Source organism: Nothobranchius furzeri, chromosome 1, assembly GCF_043380555.1.
Source record: "Nothobranchius furzeri strain GRZ-AD chromosome 1, NfurGRZ-RIMD1, whole genome shotgun sequence".
Classification (NCBI taxonomy): Eukaryota; Metazoa; Chordata; class Actinopteri; order Cyprinodontiformes; family Nothobranchiidae; genus Nothobranchius; species Nothobranchius furzeri.
In genome coordinates this window covers 100,302,791-100,325,904 of record NC_091741.1, presented here as the reverse complement: position 1 = coordinate 100,325,904, position 23,114 = coordinate 100,302,791, and the positions used below count along the sequence as shown (strand labels likewise).

The following is a 23,114-nucleotide window of genomic DNA, read 5'->3' as shown; positions in this document are numbered from 1 at the left end:
TTTTAAAAAAAAAGCAGCTACGTGTGGACTAGGTCTGAGTGACGGGATTCTCCACCGCTGATTTGGTGACCACAGGTTTGAAAATGTGTGTTTTTCATGTAGAGGTCAGCTCCTTCTGCTTCATGTTCGGTATTCCCTAACAGCTAACCCTAACCTCAATAAACTAAAAGCACAAGTGTAAGTTCAAATAGTGGTTAAACAACCAACATCACAACAGATCTACTCTGTTCTGGTCACTGGTTCAGTTTTCTGATTAGGATGGCTCCTGCGTGATTTTCTTGATTTAGAGGTTTTCCAGGAACTTCCAACTGGAAATAGACCCCAGGAAAGACCCCAATTTTCTGGATGGATTATATGGTCTATAGTCTGTGAGCATAGGGAACATGGGATCCCCAGGAGTTTGACTGGGATTAGGAATGTCTGGGTTTCCTTCTTGGATCTGCTGTCTCTACAATTTTTTATAAGTGTAAGAAAATAGATGATGGATGGATGGATGGATGGATGGATGGATGGATGGATGGATGGATGGATGGACGAACAGACCGATGGAGGATGGATGGATGGAATGCTCTAAACTCATTACTCAGTGTGAACCTCTGCCGGTCTAAATGTGCCTTGTTCTGTTAAATCCTGGCGTGACTGCTGAACCACATTATCAAGCTGAGTTTGGTTTCTCCAGCCACGGTCAGGCCTGATCACCACCAGAACTGTGAAATTAGGAAACTACTTCAACAGGACCCATCGGACAACATAAAGGAGGATAAACGATCTCTTAAAAACAACACACTATGCTCTGTTGTTCAAGAACCAAATAACCATGAAACACATGTAAACTACTGCAGACCTGTCGTGGTTCCGATCAGAGAAAGGCAAATCAACATTTTAATAATAATGACTTGAAGAAAAGATTCATTAGACAAAAGCAAAACTTAAGAAGTTTGGGATAAAACCAGCACTGCAACAGTTAAACATGGTGGTGGTAGTGTTATGGTCTGGGGCTGCTTTGGTGCTTCAGGACCACTTGCTGTAATTGATGGAGCCATGACCTCTGCTCTAGCAGCAAATGCCTGACCTTTGACCTTAAACATGTCATTCATGTTGGTAAACCCTCCAATGTGTCTGGATTAAAGCTAATCTACAACAAAGAGTTGGATCAAAACTGTCCAGTGATGTGAAAGGCTGACATTAACCTTTATTTGCTGATCGACAACATTTAGGTGTGACTAAAGAGTAAAAACCAGACACATGAGAATATTCCACTGTTAGCTCGTTTCTCAGTGATGCTACATGCTAGTTCTGGGTTTACAGTGAGACAAGTAGCCAGATTTTCACCATTTTACTTTGCTTATCACACTTTCCCCACAATGAGGGTGAGTAGCAGCAGCACAAAGACACCTGGTGATTCATTAGTGAAGCGGGATGAGCTTTTTAGTCGGAGCAGATAGAAGAACAAATGCTGCTGTGTGCACTGGCTCATGGTGCTATTACTGTCACTCCTTCTCCACATTCTGTCCGCCCGTAATTACACACTCCGCTCCCTGATTATTTCTCTGAATTCTCTCCAGTTCTTACTAGAAGATAAACACAAAATGGAGCTTGTGCATTGGATGAGTAGAAAGGCTTTGAAGTCATGCATGCAATATTGATGAGGTGAGCAAGTCGGGATTAGTGGCAGAAATTTCACTCCTTTCTTTTATTTTGCATCATCGTGGTCAAATGCTTCAAGCTTCACAATATGTCGACATTTTCCAGCTGTTACAGAGTGGGGAGCAGGAATCTCAGAGGAATGACAATGCACATTTCTCCTTTGATTGAACCTAAATTCAAATTAAACTATATATAAATATCCAATGAATAAAAACAGCGGTAATATCAGTCTCTACGGGGACTCACTGGTCTACGACGGTAAAAGATTTTTCCCGTTCCTATTTGATTACATCAGAAAGGCTCAACCTGATCACTTGGCTTCATCAAACCTGCTGATTCTCCTCAGACAGCTGGAATCAGAGCAGATTCAGTCCAGGGAGGGTTTATTTCCAAGATTCCCAAACACAAGTTTTCTATGCGTTGTACTTCTTGAGTAAGTCACTCTGCCAGTGCCTCTTGCGATCTGGGAACGCTTTGGGCATTCTGATCTTTTTGAAGTCCTCTATGCACTTTTTCAGATCTTCTTCCAAGATTTTTCTTTCCTCCTCTTCCTCATCCACTTGACGTGGGGGGCCACCGTTCTCCCTGACAGTGGGCCGTGGTAGTGTCTTCAGGTTGAGAGTGGTGGGACGCTGGGGGCTCTCGGCAGGAGGTGGCGATGGCAGAGGTGGCGGAGGGTGACTGGTGGTGGAAGCAGATTTGGATGACAGCGGAGGTGGCGGGAAGCTCGGGGATGATAGGAGAGGGAGGTCAGGGACGTCAGTAGCTAAAGGAGGCAAGGGAGTGGGAGTCAGAGGAGGTAGGAGAGGTTTTTGAAGGTCTAGTGTGGTGTTGCAGCTGGTTTCTGGCAGGCTCTTAGTTCGACCGGTGCTGCCGAGTTCCACCGTGGCTGACTGAGTGTGAGCAGCCGCTGGTTCAGATGGCTCCACTTCACTGAGAGCTGGAGGCTCGGAAGGGGCGGAGTCAGACATTGCTGATGAACTACCTGCAGAAGAACCAAAGGAAGATGTGCATGAGTAAACTTTTTACTTTACTCTGAGAGTTCACTAATCATAGTTGCACAGTAATTATAGATGGAGTAAGCAGGTGACTAGCTTAGCTTAGCAAGAAACCAGTAACAAGAATGGAACTATGAGTCTGGCTCTCCTCCAGATGTTAACTCCAAACAAAGCTCCAACCAGACTTCCTGCTTGATCAACCATGGGGAGCTCCAGAGGGCTTTGCTACAACAACTCTGGCCCAGTGGTGGTTAGACACAGATTAAACATCACCCATGCAGCATAACACTTTTTTGAGTCATGCTCTCCAAATCTGTACGTAACAATCATTAAGACGCAGGTGGTGATGAGCTACCATATAAGCCACAGCTGCCCTGGGGTACCCTGGCCATCGGTCTCTCCGACCACCACCAGCAGGCAAGGAGGGTAAAGTGTCTTGCCCAAGGACACAACGACTGACTCGGACAAAGCCTGGGTTTGATGTTTCATATGAGAATTAGCACATTTAGCTCTGTGTTCATATTAAGCCATGCATGTCTGAGTACACACAGTCAGCACGGTGAAACAGCGAATGGCTCATTAAATCAGTTATGGTTCCTTTGATCACTCCACTGTCACTTGGAAAACTGTGGCAATTCTAGAGCTAATACATGCAAACAAGCTTTTGGGATGTGTGCATTTATCAGACCCAAAACCTTCGTGGGGTGCCTCTTGGGGCGCCAAAGTTACTTTGGCGACGCCAGAGAACCACGAGCCGATTGCTGGCCCTCTGTGGTGGCGACATCTCATCCGAACGTCTGCCCTATCAACTTTCGATGGTACCATGGTGACCACGGGTAACGGGGAATCAGGGTTGGATTCCGGAGAGGGAGCCTGAGAAACGGCTACCACATCCAAGGAAGGCAGCAGGTGCGCAAATTACCCACTCCCGACTCGGGGAGGTAGTGACGAAAAATAACAATACAGGACTCTTTTGAGGCCCTGTAATTGGAATGAGTACACTTTAAATCCTTTAACGAGGATCTGTTGGAGGGCAAGTCTGGAGCCAGCAGCTGCTGCGGTAATTCCAGCTCCAATAGCGTATCTTAAAGTTGCTGCAGTTAGAAAGCTCGTAGTTGGATCTCGGGATCGAGCTGGCGGTCCGTCTCGAGGCGAGCTACTGTCTGTCCACCTGCGTCTCGGCGCCCCCTCGATGCTCTTAGCTGAGTGTCCTCTGCATTTGACCCATCTCCGCGGTGAGCTGCAGACACGGCCGTGTTCAGGAACTGTTTGGTGGTTTACTGATGCTAAACGGCTTTCTTCCATCAGCAGAATGTAGACGTTGACTGAGACACATATGTATCCAGTGTGTATGTGTTCCAGCCACACACGTGGACTTTCATGAATTATTTCCACATGTTTCCATAAAAGTGGAGAACTAACATAAACAGCATACCATAAAGCATCTTCCTAGTAAAATGTCTTGTCTGAATAAATGATGGGAGCCTGACAGAACTTTGATCACGTTTCACTTTTTAGTTTGCCTTATCAGAGTGAGTCCGTAACGCGCACCTGGGACAAAAACAAACAGCTCGGCCTTCAGCTCCTCCGCCTTTTGTCTCAGCGAGAACAAAAGTAAACACATACTGGGGCTAAAGTGTGTGGGAGGACTTCAGAGGCGCAAATTAACAAAGAGAAGCAGCTCAGCATGAGAGGAAAACATATGAGAGATGAGATGAGTGAAAGACAAGTTAATTTAATTTTCCAAGTCCCCTGTCGCGCTTCCTTGCATGAGTATATCAGAGGGAATGCTGAGGCTGCGTAGACAGCAGTCTAACTGACACGTAACCATTTATTTTCATGTTTCGTTGATTTTTCATCGCGCCACCGCGGTATGGAAACAGAACTTGTTATTGTGCGACTTTTTGGACAAAGTGGCTTGTGCTTTTTGTAATATTACAAACTATATACCCTCTATTCAGCTTTAGAGAACGATAGCCAAATAATCAGGCTCTATTTTTCCTCCTTTAGTCTGAACATGTAATCAAGCTTCCTTCTCTTGATAGCCACTGCTGAGAATGCCCGCTCTCTTCTGCCCGTTGCGTGGTCCAGATGTTAGAAAATGTCCAGAATGTTTCCTGTGTGCTCTTCTGGATTTGAGACTTAAATATTATTCATGAGCAATTTTCCAAGTTATTCACATGAATAATGACATTCTTCATGTGTAGCGCTCATGCACTCCATCAAGCAAAGAATTTAAAGGGACAAAGTAGGAACTCAGACATCACCCGCGCCGCATTCACACGCAGCAAATGTGCCGGCAGCTCGGCTAAAATGAATAGGAGCAGCTAATCTCCGTCACGTGCTTCCCGTGGACGCTCATGCAGAGACACAATATGCCATCAGAACAGCTGAGGACACGCAGCACAAACACATTGAAAGGCCTGTTTCCTTTTAATGGACGCCACGTCCATCAGCCTGTCTTCTATGGGAAAAGCCACTTGTGCCCAGCACACTGACGTTTTTAAGCACCTAAAAATGGTGGTTTACTCCAACATATTCATGCATGTACATGCGCATGTCCTTCTTGTGTAGTTGTGAGTGGGCTGTTGTGTGTGTGTGTGTGTGTGTGTGTGTGTGTGTGTGTGTGTGTGTGTGTGTGTGTGTGTGTGTGTGTGTGTGTGTGTGTGTGTGTGTGTGTGTGTGTGTGTCGGCTTTGAGGAGTATATGACGGTATTTGAAGGAGGGACGAGAGGAGGGAGGAGTGGAGGGAAGATGCATGCCTCCATGTTGGGTGCACTGAGTGTCTCATAATGAACACATTTGTTTCAGGAACGTGGGAGTGTATGGGGGGGCTTAGTGGTGTCGGAGGAGTAATCCACTGGGGGGTGGGGGTGGTGTGGGCTCCCTGCTTTCCTGTACTGTTAAGCCTCGTGGAGGAGAGCAGAAAAAGAGTGCACTCAACTGTTTTCCCCAGGCCACTTCTCCAGGAATATATATGCAAAGTCTAAAGCATGTTCACACACAGCCGCTCCTCTGCCTCGTCCCATCTCTCTCTCTCTGTGTTTTTTCAGCCTCTCCCATCTGTTTAGTGTGACAGATCCTTTCATTGGCACCATTACTGCTAATAGTAACTGTAATGTGTCCCTGTTGTCATGGTTTAGCACTTCTGTGTTTCAAAATGTGTCCTCGTTGGTTTGTAATGCTTTTATGTGAAATATTCACACACTTTTCTAAAAGCATGACACAATGCTGTATTGTTAAAGACCTGCAGTCATTTTTTAGAGGGTATGAAATAAGATACGGGGAAGAAAAGATCTTAAGAAAATACTGGCAGGTCAATTCCACAGAAAATGATGTCTGAAAATGAAGGCCACGGTTCCTATAACAACCAGATGTGTGGTCATTTATGTGATGATGTATAACATTTCTGCTCTCAGCTGCTGTTTAATGTCTTATAGCGTATCCAGGGATCCCCTCGATCCCTGCTCCCACCAGAGAATGCTGCTGTTGTGTCCTTGAGCAAAACACTTAACCACCTTTCCTGCTGGTGGTGGTCGAAGGGACCGGTGGCGCCTGTGTACAGCTCATCCCCACCAGCGTGTGAATGTGTGTGTGAATGGGTGAATGACTGATTGTGTTGTGAAGTGCTTTGGGGGGGTTGTAGAACCCCAAGAAGATGCTTTTCAAATACTGGCCATTTACTATTTACTCATATTTTGTATTAAATTCACACAAAAATAGACAATTAGGCAGAACAGGCTTCAGGATAAAACCCTCCAGTTTAGATTTTTAGACTTTAGAAATAATTATTGATGCTCTGAATCCCAAATTTGGGCTCAAATGTGCATTAATATTGCTGCTGTTTTCATCACAATAAACCTGTCGTGTTTGCTTTGACCTGAAGATTTGCAGATGTGGATAAACCTGTCCATCAAAGAGGAAAATAAATAATCTGAAGCTAATCGAACTTTTAATATTTGAAAATCAGACATCTTTGAACTGTGCTCCAACAGAATCCTTGTTGATCGTGGATAAATAAACTGAATGAAACGATTAAACTATAATCATACTCAAGGTGCTGACAGTGAGCTTGTTTCCACAATGCTTCTCAACAGTTGACAAAGCAGGTTGATTCCTAAAATTAAGAATGATCAAAAGCAACTATCTAAAATGAATGGTGGTAGAAAACACTTTACCACCACTGACTTGATGAAACTGTGTGTGTTTGTTTGGAATCAGTAGGAAGATGTTGCTGAGCTTTTACAACAAAACAAAACCGATGTGCTCACATCTGATGTTGAGATTACGTCTGTTATTTTTAGGATTTGTACCTTTTGTTCTTTCTGGATATTCAACATGTTCTCACACCCGAAGCGACTAAAACTGACGACGGGTGACCAAGCGTTTGTGTTGCGATATTAAACCTAACCACCAGCTTTTCTGATTCAGCGACTGAAAATCCCATCATATCAGTCATGGTAAACTATGCAGCGTATATTATGGGACTCATTTTCAGTACCATTTTGCAACAGGGCTCCCCATTTAAATGGCTAATAAATGGTTGACAGGCTGTTATTAATCAATCTGTAACACTTTATGAATCATTAATGAGTGTTTATTATGCATTAATTAACGGTGAGGAAAAGAAAAATCCTGCTAAATCTCTCTCTCTCTTTCTCTCTCTCTTTCTAATGAAATTATGATAAACACATATTAATGATTCATAAGGATTAATAAAGTATTTTTGAATTGAATAAAGTGTCACAAATTAATTAATAACATATCAATAAACTATTTATAAGGGGATTCTTATTTTTTCTTTTGTTTTCTTTGAAAACAGCAGCTTGTGGTGGAATTCTGCTTCACCTGACTGTCCAGCTTCAGCTGCGAACTTAAAGGAGATGCATCTCCGGTGGAAGACGTGTTGCTGCCGATCTGCTGTTAAACAGCAGGAAACAGTGAGAACCTGAGGTGACCTGCAGGATAAGCTTTGGTCGAGCCGATGTGAGAGGAAGCAGTGATCATCAAAGAAAAGATTTGAAATGCCAAGTCAACTTTTTTCTGCTTCATTCTATCCAACTTTCACTCACAGGAGAAAGAAGTCTTCTGCTTCTTCAGCATTGTGAGTTGGTTAAACAAGAGGTGGTACTCTTCAGCTAACACCAGTTATCCAGAGGAGGTGAAAATTCTCCCAGTCAGAGGATTAAAGACTCTTTTGTTGGTTTTAGGATGCTACTGCCCGCCGGAATAAAGAAATGTTAAAAGACAAATGAAACTCCCAGAACATGATCATCCGATCACCTGCTTAACTTTTTGAGTCAGCCTGACTCAAGATGGCCGCCACAGCTAATGAACCGTAGCAAACACACTAATTGCTTTAATTCATTCAATTTTGACCTTTTACAATGATTGGGTTACAACTTTGTGTGTAAGCAGATGATAGTCACCCACATTGCGTTCAGATTGCTACACATTGCTTGAAACCTTTAATCCCTGATTACTGACCAAGATTTTCTGACCAAGTCCTCCAAACACACCCACATCACCCCACTTCTCCTCCAGCTTCACTGGCTGCCAGTCAACTTCAGGGTTCATTTCAAGATCCTGGTTCTGGTCTTTAGGGCCTTACATGGACAAACACCATCTTACATTGGTGATCTTCTTAGTCCCCACACCCCCAGCAGGTCCCTGAGGTCCAGTGATCAAAGCCTACTGGTTGTGCAGCACCAGGCTAAAGACCAAAGGTGACAGATCATTTGCTGCTGTGGCCCCCAGACTCTGGACCTCTCTCCCCCTCTAAAAGAATTAGAGAGATAGAAATAGATATAGAAAGAGAGAAATCCTTGTCATCAGACCAGTCATTAGTTAGAACATGCTCGAGGCATTGATTTAGTTATAATCTCTAGTGTGAAAAGTAATGTGCAACATGCATTGCCTTTCATTTCATTGTGTTTAAAAATGTTTGGGCTGCTTGTTGACTATTTTAAAAATGGTCCACTTAGAAGATACATGTCTTTAGTTTTTTCTCAAGTTAGAATAGTCTATGGTTGATACCAAACATGTTTATTAAGTTATTTGCACTAAATCCCTCATATATTAAAAAATTCTGCATTTTTTTTTCTTTTTTTTTTGTTAGTTTTTTTTTTGACAGTTTCAGTACCTTCCAGAATGAGCTATTTCAGGGCTCTTGTCCTTTAAGAAAACAAGCTGGAGCTGGCAATGCCCACCCCCACTTTGGCTGCTATTAGCTGAGAAGCTCTGATACCGAGGAAGGGCACAGAGTAGAGCTGCTGCTCTTCCAGCAGCAGCTCTCTCTTGCACATGAGAGGCTATTCTGCTGTAATTTCCTCGTTTCTGAAATCCCAAACACTACATTTATGCAACAACATATTATAGGCAAATAATTCCTAAAACCATACACTGACAGAAAATATTCGGACAGGATTTGTCAATGTTTGGAGTGTTTATAAAGGCAGTAGAGACTCAAACGGCAGCACAATATAGTGCAAATGGTGAGTTTTGCATAGATGTTCCTTTAAAAAAAATTGGATTGTTATTGGACACGTCTAGTTAAAAATAATATTGACTTTACTGTTAATTAACACATGGTTTGCAAAATTTTGGAAACTATTTCATTAAGCTCTGGATGACCCTAAGTTTGACCAGGCCAATCAGCCAGCAGGTATTTTTTAAAGTTCACTGTGGCTGCTGACAGGTGCTGTGGCCTGTGCAGGATGAGGAGACAGGCAAACAAGAGGACATCGTCATCACCATGGTAACGCCACAATGACGTGCAGGAGCCAGCGCTCCACAAATGCATAGTGATGTGTCTCAGAGTGAAAGCGACGTTTTCATGTGAAATTATACGTGTGGCTCTTTCCTGCTGCTCCAAAGAGCTCACACTGCACGCTTTTGGCAATCGCAGCATGTTTCGCGTCTTATTACAACATATTCAGCTCAAATTCCCAGCTCTGTTCAGCGAAATGATCTGTGTGGAGCCTAATGACAGTGTGAGTCTCACCTCCCACGGTTTTCTCATTCATTGTCTTTTCACACTAATTCCTGTCAAGCAAATACATATGGGGGCGTAATAAGACCTTGTAATAATCTATTCCTCAAATCGACTTGACGTGCCGGTGTATTAACTCAGTCGCTCGTATCAGCATCTCCGGAGTGCACTCACGAGTCTCAGAGCAATTACAAATCTGTCATTTTTTAAATAATGTAGAGGCAATGTCTGCTGCAAACATCTGGAGGCCCAGAACTGCTGCCAAGTCTGAAAAGAAAAATATAGCTTAGAGCAACGAAAGAGAATAATTTGAGATAAAGCTGACGGAAAGTCACAAATTAGTCTAGTTTGCATGATTTTTAGTTTAGCAATCTCTCACAAAAACATATAAAACGTTAAACCAAAATAAAAACACAACAATTTTGTTTTTGCTCACCTTTTTCATGAGCTGAACTCAAAGATCTGAAACATTTCCTACAGACACATTACTCTCAAGTGTTGTTCACAACTGTGTCTAAATCTGTGTTAGTGAGCACTTTGCTGAGATAATCCATGCCACCTCACAGGTGTGGCATGTCAAGGTGCTGATCAGACAGCATGAGTAATGCACAGGTGGGCCTTAGACTGCCCACAATAGAAGGTCACAGTTGGATCACACAGCACAACGCCACAGATGTCATAACCTCTGAGGGAGCGTGTGATTGTCATGCTGACAGCAGGAATGTCCACCAGATCCGTTGTCCATGACATGAATGTTTATTTCTCCACCATACGACGTCTCCAAAGGCGCTTCTGAGAATTTGGCAGCAGATCAAACCGGCCTCACAGCAGCAGACCACGTGTAACCTCACCAGCCCAGGACCTCCACATCCATCATGTTTACCTCCGTGATCATCCGAGACCAGACACTCAGAGAGCCGCAGCAGCAATTAGCATTTGGATTTGCCCTACCAAGGAGGGAAGCTCATCTGCATGCTCGTCATCTTCATCCGGGTTTGTTATTGTAACCGGCTTGAGCAGGGATGGCGCCTGGCACGTTGCAGAGGTGTTCTGTTGATGGAGGAACCCTGGAGGAACCCTTTTCACAGGGCAGATGACAGACCGCAACGTCAACGTTGTGGATCGAGTGGCTCCTGGTGGTGATTGGGTTTTGGTATGGGCAGGTGTATGTTATGAACAACAAACACAGGTGCTTTTTTTGGTGGCCTTTTAATGTAGAAATACCGTGACGAGACCCTGAGGCCCATTGTTGTGCCGTTCGTCCACGACCACCACCTCATGTTGCAGCACGATAACGCACGGCTCCATATTTCAAGGATTCCTGGAAGCTGAAAACATCCCAGTTCTTGCACGGCCAGCAGACTCACCAGACATGTCACCCACTGAACACGTTTGTGATGCTCTCTGCGTATACGACGGCATGTTCCTGTTCCTGCCGATGTTCTGCAACTTCACACAGCTATTGGAGGAGTGGACCAACAGTCCACAGGGTACAATCAACCTGCTTAGCTCTATGAGACGGAGATGTGTTGAACTGCGTGAGGCAAATGGTGGCCACACCAGATACCGACTGGCTCTCTGAATAGTTGTACCGTCTAATCAGCACCTGCGAGGTAGGATGGATTATCCCAGGAGGAGAAGTGATTGAGACAGATTTGTGAACATTATTTGAGAGTAATGGGTCTTTTGTGTTTACATAACATGTGTTGAGTTTATATTTTTTGTTCAGTGTTTTGGGACTTCCTGTCATTCATCTGCATCACAGATCTTTTCCTTCTCATTCTGTTGCAACAGCCCATAGAGCTTAGAGTCCAGTCACACCCCGGGCTTCAGCAAGAAGCACAATCCTGACTACAGATTACTGATAATTAGAGGAGCAGATTAGAGTTCAAGTCTCCAGATGGTCGAGGTGAATCCCGTTCTGTAAGACCTCCAACAGGCAAACCTTTTCTTGCTTCCAGACACACGTAAGAGGAACAGAGAAACGTCGGGTTCAGCCACTCTGTGACATGCAGTCAAAGTGGTAAAGTTGGTCTAATTTTACATGTGGAGGCCTTTAAGGGAAAGAATGCTCCTTTTGGTTAATGTTTTTGAAAATGTGTGAGACAAGGGTCATTTCTGCCCCTGTGACCCTTTGTCTTGTGTCAGATCAGCATGTTTTCATTTGATGAATGTGCAAACAACAGCCACAAAAACTAAAATCACCTGAAATTATTTCACACTCAGGAGAATGGATGTTTACATTAATGGCCCTCCAGTAGAAAGATGCAGGATCAAACACCTCCAAAATAGAAGCATTTGAACTAATTCTGCTCTCTCCAAAATGACTTTTCTCTGTAAAAGTTTACCTAACTTTAACATTTTAAATGATTTTTCTATGATTACTACATGTGCTGTAGATTGTTGGTTTGATGCAGCAATAATTTATTTTAGTCAGTCAAGAACAGTACGAAACCATGTTTTATGCTAAATTTACAGCATATTCTTGACATGTCAGAAGTCATCTAATGATGAAAAACAAGTTAGGTCATTTTATCACATCTTGAAGATTAAGTCTTCCTCAGTTTCCCATGATAGTGCAACATCTAATCAAACCAGGTTGACCCTGCACATTGCAGTCATTCAGTGAAGATCAGATGTTTCTCCTGTGGTTTATGAGCATTTTGTCCAAAATAGGTGAGTTCCACACATTTCATGTTTTGGCAGTAGGTGATGATGCAGCTGCTGCCCTGTAGTTTGGTCGTTTAGCTAAAATAGTTTTGGAGAAGAATTTCTCGGTCAAATCTCAGAGTTTAAAGATTAATAAAGCTAACTGGGACAAACATTCCTGGTGCTTTTCAGGAAGTTCAACAAACTTCCAACAGTTTCCTGAGTCTGCTGTTACCACAGCTCACCTCTTATTTGTCCAGTCAGGTCTGTTTTTGTCTCCTTACCGCTCATCCCTCCCCACACACTCACACAACAATAATGCGGTGCAGTCGTCGTTTAGTGTTGATATCCTCCCCTCAGAGGTTCAGCTGATGTTCCAGGTCGACTCCAGACTGTTTGGTCCGGCACATCTTGTGACAGCTGCTCTCGGCAGGACAATGCAGTGGAGTTAAGGTGCAGAGGCAATTGTGTGTGTGTGTGTGTGTGTGTGTGTGTGTGTGTGTGTGTGTGTGTGTGTGTGTGTGTGTGTGTGTGTGTGTGTGTGTGTGTGTGTGTGTGTGTGTGTGTGTGTGTGTGTGTGCTGAAGGACAGTGAATAAGATACACATCTGGCCCGATGGCCGACTCACTATAAATAACCCAACACAATGATATGAGGATGCCTCGGGACAGTGCTACTGTACTCGTCGGGTACTGAACCGCGCCGCTGCTGTACAGTGACTCTGGAGCTCACACGGGCTTGCATGTATGTGCAAATGAGCAAGCCCACATTTGTAACATGCTGATGGAGACGATAGAAGTCGACTGCATGTTTCCTCCACTTCTGCTCCCATTAGCTAAATGTTACGTCCCGGTGGGGATTCATTCTGTACCAGCACACGGGGAGACACTATACAGTCACATAACACAAGAGTGGCTACTTTTGAGCATGTTTATTTCCAAATAATGATGTTAGAAAGAAAAATTTAGAATGAAATCTACATATTTAATGTAAAACATTCAGAACTAAACACTGAAATAAAAAGATTATTATCTATAGTTAGCTTGTTTGGAATATATATTAAGAAATAAAATTAATTATTGAAGTTTAATTACAAATATTCAAAACTAAATATAAATATAAATGTTAAATCTGACAAGGGTCATCTGCATTTTAGCAGTTAGCTTCAAATCAGTGTTTGAAATAAATATTCATGATCATGTGTAACTACAGGTTTTTCTAATGGAAATTCTTATAATGAGTTGTAAATATTTCAGGTCAAACACAGACATGTAATGTGAAAAAATAAATATTTAGGGTTAAATCTAAACGAATAAAGATACATATGAACTTTAAGTGTGGCTATTTAGAATTACATATGTCACTAACAGGCAAATTCATCCATTCATCCATCCATTCTCTTCCATTTATCCGGATTCGGTCGCCGGAGCAGCAGCCTAGCAGGGAGGCCCAGACTTCCCTCTCCCCAGCCACTTGGGCCAGCTCCTCCAGGAAATCCTAACCCCGGTTTCACACTGAAAGCATCAGCAGAACATCACTGCTTCAAGCAGAATCCACTGTAGTCCATCTGGAAATCGACACATTGCTGCTGGTTTGGAACAGGCCACAGACTTCTATGGACTGTTCCAAACCAGCAGTGGCGTGGCGATTTCCAGAAGCGGCACGCCGCGCTGTTAAGGATAGGATCGGGTTCTATGTGTGCTGCAAGCCGCTTCTGGGTTGCGTCAAGTTCAGCAGTTAACATAGGGCTAGACAGGAAATCACACACGGTTTCAGTGTAAAATCCCCAGTAATTTTCTAAATAAAAGTACTGCAGGGATTCAATTTCATATATGTGAAGCTTACGTGTGACCCAACGGCTTATTCACTCATAGCATCGTTCCCAAAGTGCATTGGTGTGTTTTCATGGCTTTAATCCTGGCAGTGGAGAGGAGCAACATCATACCGAACGTGATTTCCTTCTTTTTGGTTTAATGGCGGATTGCATAAACAAACTGTGACCTGAATCCGTGAGAGATCGTTTGATCCTGCGTGTCCAGCGAAGAGCACAGCGAGGAGGCCATGCCGCTGCCAAGGCTCTCCTGGTGTGAAAAGGACCACTTTGAAGTTCGTGAGTAAACCATTCTGCTGCCGTTTTGCGTCGCCGATGCTTCCAATGTGAAACTGTGGTAAGGCGTTCCGGCGCTGCTCTGTCTTCACCACGACAGATCAGTACAACGCCCGCATCACTGCAGACGCAGCACCAATCCACCTGTCAAGCTCACGCTCCAGCTGTCCCTCACTCGTGAACAAGACCCAGAGATACTTAAATGAACTTAACGAGAAAAAAACTCGTAAAAAAAACAATTCTAAAGAATATGGAGTTGTTTGAAGAAAATATGTAACATTGTTATTTTGCATTATCATTAACTTAATATTATTACAGTTAGTATATTATTAATATTAATAATTTACATTAAACTAAAGCCCTTATTGCCCCAAATCAAAAAATGCAAAAGTAGAACATTTTAATAGTTTTTATCTTGGTTTAAAAGCTAAAGGGTCATTCACAGCTGCTCAATAAACTCCAGACTTCAGCTTATCCAGTTTAAAGTAACCCATAGACTACACTACTCATGCACTAAGCTGCACTTATTTTACCCTTCTGCGTCTCCAACATGCCCCAAATGTAAAGCGGCCGACGGTACTCTTGGTCACCTCTTCTGGACTTGTCCCAAACTAAGAAAATACTGGTTAGACATTTTTAACTGCCTTTCTGTAACATATAACTGTGATATTATTCCAGACCCTTACATTGCTATACTAGGCGGGGCTCGACATCTCACTAAGCTAACCCAGTCTCAGCAAAAAGCTATACAACATGGCATGGTTGTTGCCAAAAGAAATATTTTAACAATGTGGAAAAATGAAAGTGTACCTTCCTTTGTGACCTGGTTGACAGAGATTGTAAGCCTGCTGCAGCTGGAGAGGATCCGTCATGATGTTTGCCTAACCTCTGCTACCTTTAATCAAATGTGGCAGCCTTTCATTTCTTATCTGTCAAATCTGTAGCCTTGTGAGTGATCTGCAACTTGACTGGTGTTATTCAATTCATTCCGCCCAGATGTGTTGTACTGACTAGTACTGATAGCCCTTCTGACAATGCAAATATTTAGTATGTTGTATTTCTTTGCTGCTGTTTTTTTCTTTTCTTCTTTGTTTGTTTTGTTTGAAAGGGTGTCTGTAGTTTGCATTCTAGGCTTAGCTGTTATTATTTGTACTTTCATTGTTGACATTCTTATCAACTGTACAATTCAAATTATTTGTAAAATTGCAAATACATAAATAAAATAAATATTAAAAAAAAAATTTTTTTAAGTTAAAGGGTGAAACTCTTGAGGCCAGGACCTCATCCCTGACCCGGAGAACTCAAGACCGTGGTCTCAGATTTAGAGGAGCTGATGAAGCCAACAGGACCACGTTATCTGCAAAAGGTCTTCGAGGAGGTCTTTGAAGTACTCCGCCCACCGATCCAGACGGACATGAGCAGGCTGAAGACATCCCCGTTTAAGGTGTCAGGGTTGTTTCAGTGATGAGACTGACCATGAGAGCCTCGTAAGGCTGCTCCTGTGGCCTGCCTGTGACCCGTTTTGTGTGCATGTTGAGTGTTTAACCTTGGTCGGGCTGTGCTCCATTTCTACGCTGGTGCAGCGACGTTAAAGTTGATTCTGACGGATATTTCTGTTCCGTGTTCTTCCTGCACATTCATATCCAAACCACAGTAGAACATAATCTCACAACCTTTTATCAAAGCGACTAGGATGTTAAACGGGGATCTCTTTACTTTGTTTTACTGTGGTAGGATTCTGTCATTTCACAGCAGTTTGAATTTAGCTTCAGATTCTGTTGAAAACGTTAACTTTTAGATTTATAACATTCCAACTTTATTTTAAATATTTTAGATTTGATTTTAAAGGTTTATCTCAACATTGTTATGAGTTTTTTTTAATATCACAACTAAATACATACCTCTGGAAATGTAATGCCCCGTTTTATTGTTTCCGAGGAGCAGCATCAGCCAAATTAGCTTTTTGTTTTATTTAATGTGTTACTTTACAATCGCCAGCCCGCGTTGTTTTCTAAAGGTAATAGTAATATTTAATAATTTGTCAGTTTGTTTGACGAAACTCTTTCAAGTTTTCAGAACTAAATAAAAAGAAGGCAGACAATCAAACCCTAAACTGAGCTCCAGTTCATTAAGCCTAGCTCCAGAGGTTTGGCACACACCTTCTCCTAGCAACCGTCCTCCCTCTGCGCACTCGTTTGTGTCGATTCAGATTCAGAGATGCCAGCTGTTGGTTCAGCATACTCCTGCAGACCAGGTTCACCGGGCCTCCCTGGCCCTCGTACAGATTCAGCGCTGACCCGTCCAGCCTGTCCTTCCAACTCTACCTAAGCACAACGAGACAAAACTACTGGTGCTCAGATCTGGAGGCGAGCAAGAAGTTGGCACTGACAGAAAAAAACCACACTGGTAAGCAAAGACTCACAGATGACTGCAGCTGAATGCTCTGAACGACTAAAAACAGCAGCGTGCAGCGAAATGTGTGAGTACACAAGATGTTGAGGAGATGACTCACTGTGTTTTGATTCTGGAGCACATGGGGTGTGTGTGTGTGTGTGTGTGTGTGTGTGTGTGTGTGTGTGTGTGTGTGTGTGTGTGTGTGTGTGTGTGTGTGTGTGTGTGTGTGTGTGTGTGTGCATGTTTATAACAAAAGAAAAGCCTCAAAGCTCTTCATTCACACACGGATGACACAATATCATCATGCATGACTACCGACCTGCTGATGATGTTCAACATAAATCTGCTGCTGAACAAGTTTTTCTGTTTGTTTTTAAACCAGATTTCATTTAGCTTAGATGGGGTTCACAGTATTTGCACTAAAGACCCTTGAGAGTGAAAGTGAAATGACATGAAGGGGTTATTTATATTAAGATAGATCACAATATCGACCTGTGAAGCCATTTTTTTCTTCAGAAGTTCAGCAGACAGAAGACAGACGACTTTGAAAATGACCCGGAAAGCACAAAAAGGTTCATGCAACAGTGTCTGATTCTTTTTTAAAATGCATCCAATTATGTTTTTAACAAACTCAGACTAGATTTAAGTTTTGAGTTATCTGTATATCTTTAAGCGACTTTAGATGAAAACTATTTCTATCTTGCCCTTTGCTGCTGAACATGGAGAAATAAAGTTTATGCCCAACGGGATCAATGAGCTAACAGCTAGTCTGAGCTCACCCAAAACCAAGGTACTGACCTCTCAAAGAGCTTCAGTCTCCTAAATGTCACAGCAAACCTCTACACTACGAACCTTTGTCGACTTCACATTAAAGATGCGTAGAGAATCCTGGTGGAAGTGGTGCCGGGACCACATTTAGCTGCTTTACATTTGTAAACTGCCACAGAAATCCATCTGAAAAACCTAGCAACATGAAACCGAGGGTAAGGGTTTATAAAATAACATTTAAAGGTGTTGAACACTCATTTGTTCAATACATATGCAGGAAATAATGCCTAGTAAGCCGTACTCTGGGGGTGGGGGGGTGGGGGGGAGCCCTGATGTACCAGGAACTAGAGGTGAGCCACATCAGAGAAGAGCTTCAGACAGCAGCACTTGAGGTCTTATTTCCTGAGATTAAGACATCTCGCCTCGGATTGGATACCAGTGAGACTCCACCACTGGCTCTGTTTGCTCTGCAATGTTGATTTTTGTTTATCTCCACATGTGTGGTGGAGTTGCTAATGCTTGATGCTGCTGTTTCCTAGACGCTAAACCAACAACAGCCGTCCTCATCGTGAGTCAAGATGGGTGAGTCCATGAATGTTAAGTGACAGTGTGACGTAGATCTGTCAGGCTTTTCTAATCCTAGTTTCACCGTCTACTTTCTATCAGAAGCTAATGCAGGAGATAGGTGTAGGAGACTATTTTCATGTTCAGCCTGCATGATAATAAGAAACCATCATTAGAAATGGTTTTTCAGTGATCCACACCTGTAAGTAGACATTAAAACACTCAGGGCTTTGAGCTGTTTTGAGAAGACTGATCAACTCTGGTCACGGCTGCACTTGCCTAGCCGTTAGCTTATCAGCTCTGCGTCGGATAAACTCTTTCTCCAAACAGAGGTTGTTCAGAAAGCCACATTCAACAGGTAAGCTAGTGAACACAAAACACTCATGCTCATTTGTTAAACTTAGAAGCCATTCAGTCCTCAAAAAGAAGCCTGAGGAGAATATTTGTTAGTTAAACGTGTTCCCATCTCAGACTGAAGTATTCTCTCGCCTTGGCACACTTTCCAAACCCCTATTTTTCTTTGACACATATGTGTGTGTGTTCCTGCTGGTTCTCCTCCTCCATCTTTCATGTGTTTCCCAAAAAATTAAAAATATAAAAAAAAAACCAGAAGAAACGACCTATCTGGCTACGAGACAAGAAGCCCTCCAAGAAAGGAAACAGGTCCAGTAAAAGTATGTCACAAAATTCCTTTTCTTTATTTCCCAGAAGAGAGAAACGCATAAATGTCATGTTAAAATAACTTTATTGTGGACAGAGCAGGTGAACCAGACCCTGCTCCCCATCACTGCTACACTTCAGCTACAGGTTTCTCAACAAAGATAAAAACAAACCCTCTTTCATCACAGCGTGGCCCCATCTGGTTTCTCACACGTCTGCTGTTGAATGTCGAGCCTTCAGTCGCTTCTGAGGGGTGAAAAACGGACCCCAACGACACCGGCGTCTGGAATGTTACGCATGAGGAACGTCTTTCCACGCTCGTGCTAATGAGTGACTTTGGCACTCTGGTGTTGCTGTGGCATGTAGGAGGACGGTGCCAGAGGAATGCCGCCCGAGGCTGTGTTTGTTTGGGTCGTGGAGACGCTGCAGGCGCCGTGCTGTCCTGTTCTCTGAGGACGAGTCCAACAGAAATTCTCCATTATGCAGGAAATCAAGTGTTCTACAACTTTTTGTAGTGTCATCTGTGACGCTTGTGATCTGGGCCACACTGGGATCCGGTTCAGAGGTACGCCATCAGCCTCAGCTGGGTTTATGAAACGACGATTCGGCTGATGACTGCTCGGTTAAAAAGGTCTCTCTAATTCACCACAAACTGTTGCTCTGCAGGAGGCTTCAAACACAACAGGCGTTCACTGGTCCATCATTCAGGATGCAATCATCCCCACGATTCACTGTAATTCGGTTATTTTGGGGCCACAAATTTACAGAGCTTGTTATCTATGCATGTCCTCATTTATGTGTTGGCTGTTTTCTGGTCGACGGCTCGATACAAGACCAGGCTGGGAAAAGGCAGAAAAAAAACAGATGGAAGGCCTAAGGCAGTGGTGCAGAACATTTAATAAGAGGTGGAGATTTCCAAGGACATTTAATTTAATAGGAAATGGTGAGATGTGGTTTTCTTATGACTGAGCTGCAGCGTCACCGAAAATAACATCAGAACTGTTTCTGCAGGAAGGACAGGTGACATTTCCCTCTGACACTACACGCACTACCCATAAAAATGCATTTATGTATGTGTGTGTGTGTGTGTGAGAGAGAGGGGAACACAGGCTGAATAAATAAAAAACTAAAACAAGTCTCTTCCTGCTAAACCCTGTACATTACACCTGCCACCACCATCATTCTGCTGCCCTGATCCAGGTGTCAGAAGCACTTCATCATCACACTGAAGCGGTTTTGTGGCTTTTAAACATTTATTGCTGTTGTTGGACATGAAACTACAACCAATCCCTTCAGATGGAGTTCTGCTCATCTTCCTGCTCCTACCTTAGGTATTTCCCTAAACATTTCTGCATCTTTAGCACATCTGTTCGGATTTCCTTTGAGGTGTGCGATATGAAGACTTGTTGAATCGAGTGTTTTATTTACAACGTTTGCCCAACCCGGCCGCTCACTGGCCTTGCTGCAGCGGTGGGACAACAACTGGCTATGGGGCGATCCTATCCTCCCTCGTGTGTATTCACCATCATCAAAAATGCAGCAGCTTAATACTGAATACAGTTTTTTACTCCAAACTGGGTCAGACTATGGCGACTAGAACTTTTTATAGTTTGCAAAACAACAAACAACAGGAAGTCATAGATGAAGCCTTAAAAAATAAAATCTCTAGCGTGTTTAATTGAATGAAGAGATTTTAAAGAATCACAATGAGACAGAACAAAAAACACAAATGTTATCTCCTCTGGCCTCTTAATGTGGGCGAAAAAAAAAACACTGAAAAGGTTTCTCCACACGTAAGCTAGTCTGCTTTTTCACCTTTCAAACCAATAGACTTACTGGACATTACACTGAGCCTTTAAAACAACAACTGAACAGATTAAATATGGCACGTTCCCAAACCACACGGACACGTTTAATAAAAATGGAAGGAAATTAGATTACACTTCTATCTTGAGCCAGGGCTGCTCGCTCAAGGCTGATAAGATGTCCAATTATTTGGTAATTTAGTTCAGTGGAACTGGAGAGAGAGAGAGGGAGGGAGAGAGAGAGAGAGAGAGAGAGAGAGAGAGACAGAGAGAGAGACAGAGAGACAGAGAGAGACAGAGAGAGAGAGAGAGAGACAGAGACAGAGAGAGAGAGAGAGAGAGAGAGAGAGTCCGACCTGCTTGAGTAAGCAGGCAAAACCCTTTCAGCCCTTTTCCGTCATGCCCTTATGTCTGATTTGAGAGTTTTCCGGACACACCATGGGCATGTGTTTGATAAAATTGGCTCCTGGGTTAAGTATTGTGCTTCACCAAGGCAAACGGGATACAAAAAAAGGGGACAGTACATAGAAGGTCTCTGCAGGGAAAGGTGAAGATTGCTGTGGTTGGAGGGACTACGTCTAGATGCGCCGGCGACTCAAGAAAAAGCTGGACTTGAGGACGAAGGGGGGGGGTTTGGGGTTGAGGAGGGAAGAACTGCAGGTCGGACTTGCAGAGAGGAGTCAGAGCAGCTGATAAAAGCTGGAGGCTGCAAAGAAAGATGAAAGGGCACAACATCTACGGTACATCTACTGGACCAAAGCCATCACAGAGAGAAGGACAGGATGGCTGGAGGCTGGAGGAGGAGGATGGGGAGGGGGGTGGGGGGGGTCTCGTGGAGACTTAAGGTGAAGGGGGACCGGGGTGGAATAAAGCCGATATAGTCTCACTCACGGTAGAACACATATTCAGTGTAGCTGGTCCAGATCTTGTCGTCCGTCTGCTCGTGGGCAAAGGCGCAGGTTCCTGTTGAGTTACAGGCCACCATGTGGAACCCGGCGTCTGCCAGCTTGTCAAAGGCCTGCTCCAGGAAGGTGAACTTCAGGTAGTAGCGGGATGTGTAGCGTTCAGGGGGTCGGTCGGGGTCACGGCTCTCGTTCAGAGTCTCCCCAAACACCTCCTTGGCCAAGGAGGTCTTCCCACACACCATGATCCGGGCCACCCGGCGGAACTTGGCGTCAGTGTGGCTGTCGCGGCCCAGAGTGTAGGAGCCCCTGTAGCCGATGGTGATGAACCCAGAGCATTTGCTGTCCATGGCACCGGGCACAAGGCTGGCGCAGGCGGCCGCCGCAGCACCGAGGGAACCCAGGTTACGTGCTGCGTCAATCCCTGGTGAGGAGTCCTCCGGGTCGCTCTGACACCCTTCATCACCCAGAGAGTTCTGCTTGCTGATTTTAGGGGCCAGCAGCTTGACCAGCTCTGGCAGGTTAAAGAACTCGGCCTCCCTCTGCAGACGCCCGCGCTCCGGGAAGTGGTCTGGTAGGACCAGCTGCTGGTCCCGCATGTAGTCCAGGATGTATCGAAACAGAAAGCCGTCACGGTCCACAAAGAACCGGCCCTTGGTGTCCCTGGCCAGGCCTTTGGCAGACTTCTGACTGAACATCTCCCACAGCAGTGAGTCTGGGACACTCGTGAGGGTAGAGTAGCGGGTGATGTAGACCTGACCCCCAACATTAAGCTCTATGATCTCTGGGAACGGAACCTCCTCCCCAGATAGGCCACCGTCTGGTAAAGCCATGGCTCTGTTCAGGATAAGTTTCTAACACTTTGGGGTCCTGCAGCAGGTCGCCTGTAGCAGCAGAGCAGCTAAAAACGGTGGTACGCACTTGACATGAGCAAAAATACAAAAACAAAAATCAGTTAAAAAAGCTCACATGAAATACGACCGAGCACAGTTTCTATTCTAAAGTGTTTCTGTTAAACACTTAAGCATGTCCCTGTGTGAGGACTCGGTCAGCTGTAGGGTCTGCCGGACCCCGAGGAGGAAATATTCCGTTTCTGAGCAGGAACAATCCCACTTGCTGCTCATTCTTCCCTTTTTCGAATTTCAGCGCAAACTGGATCAGGTGGTCCGACTTCAATTTGACTGTCCATGACAGATGGAGCGAATCTTCCCGCAGCGAAGGAGCCACGACAGGGAGATGAGCTGAGACACGACCAGGGTCTCCGCGTTTCCCATCACTCAGTGGGGCTCAGAACTACCGGAGCTCGGCTCTTCCGCTCCCGTCTGCTGCCGGACTGGACCTCGAACTGCAGAGGAACGGAGGACTCAAGCGCGATCATCCCGGATGGCCCCGCCCACGCGCGGTGACGCGCCTCGGCTGTGATTCCGATCAACAAGCACTCTCCTGTCCTCCGAGACCACCTCAACCCGGCAAGATCCTCCACGAGCAGCCTGGGTTTTAATGCCTAGAGGAGTTCCTCCGCTTTGCTGGAAAATAATCACTATTTTCTATGCAAAAAAAGTCACAAAACGCGCTTCAAGGTTTCCTTCTAATTAACTCTCTGAAGGCGAAATTTGATGTTCGTTTAAT

The 23,114-nt window shown here is 44.2% G+C and overlaps 1 protein-coding gene across 2 annotated transcripts; it reads right to left on the bottom strand.

Moving 5' to 3' along the window:
- Window positions 1–1,206: 1,206 nt before the first annotated feature.
- kctd12b (potassium channel tetramerisation domain containing 12b) lies at window positions 1,207–22,925 on the bottom strand. Of its 2 annotated transcripts, none has more exons than XM_070552599.1 (2): window positions 21,475–22,925; window positions 1,207–2,632 (listed from the first exon to the last, which is right to left on the bottom strand). In XM_070552599.1, exons 1-2 carry the CDS (start codon window positions 22,316–22,318, stop codon window positions 2,061–2,063), a joined length of 1,416 nt encoding a protein of 471 aa, XP_070408700.1. In that variant the 5' UTR covers window positions 22,319–22,925; the 3' UTR covers window positions 1,207–2,060. The 2 variants fall into 2 exon arrangements, with proteins under 2 accessions (XP_070408700.1, XP_070408707.1); XM_070552606.1 differs by lacking the exon at window positions 1,207–2,632 and adding an exon at window positions 20,436–21,289 and having other exon boundaries at window positions 21,475–22,892.
- Window positions 22,926–23,114: the final 189 nt, after the last annotated feature.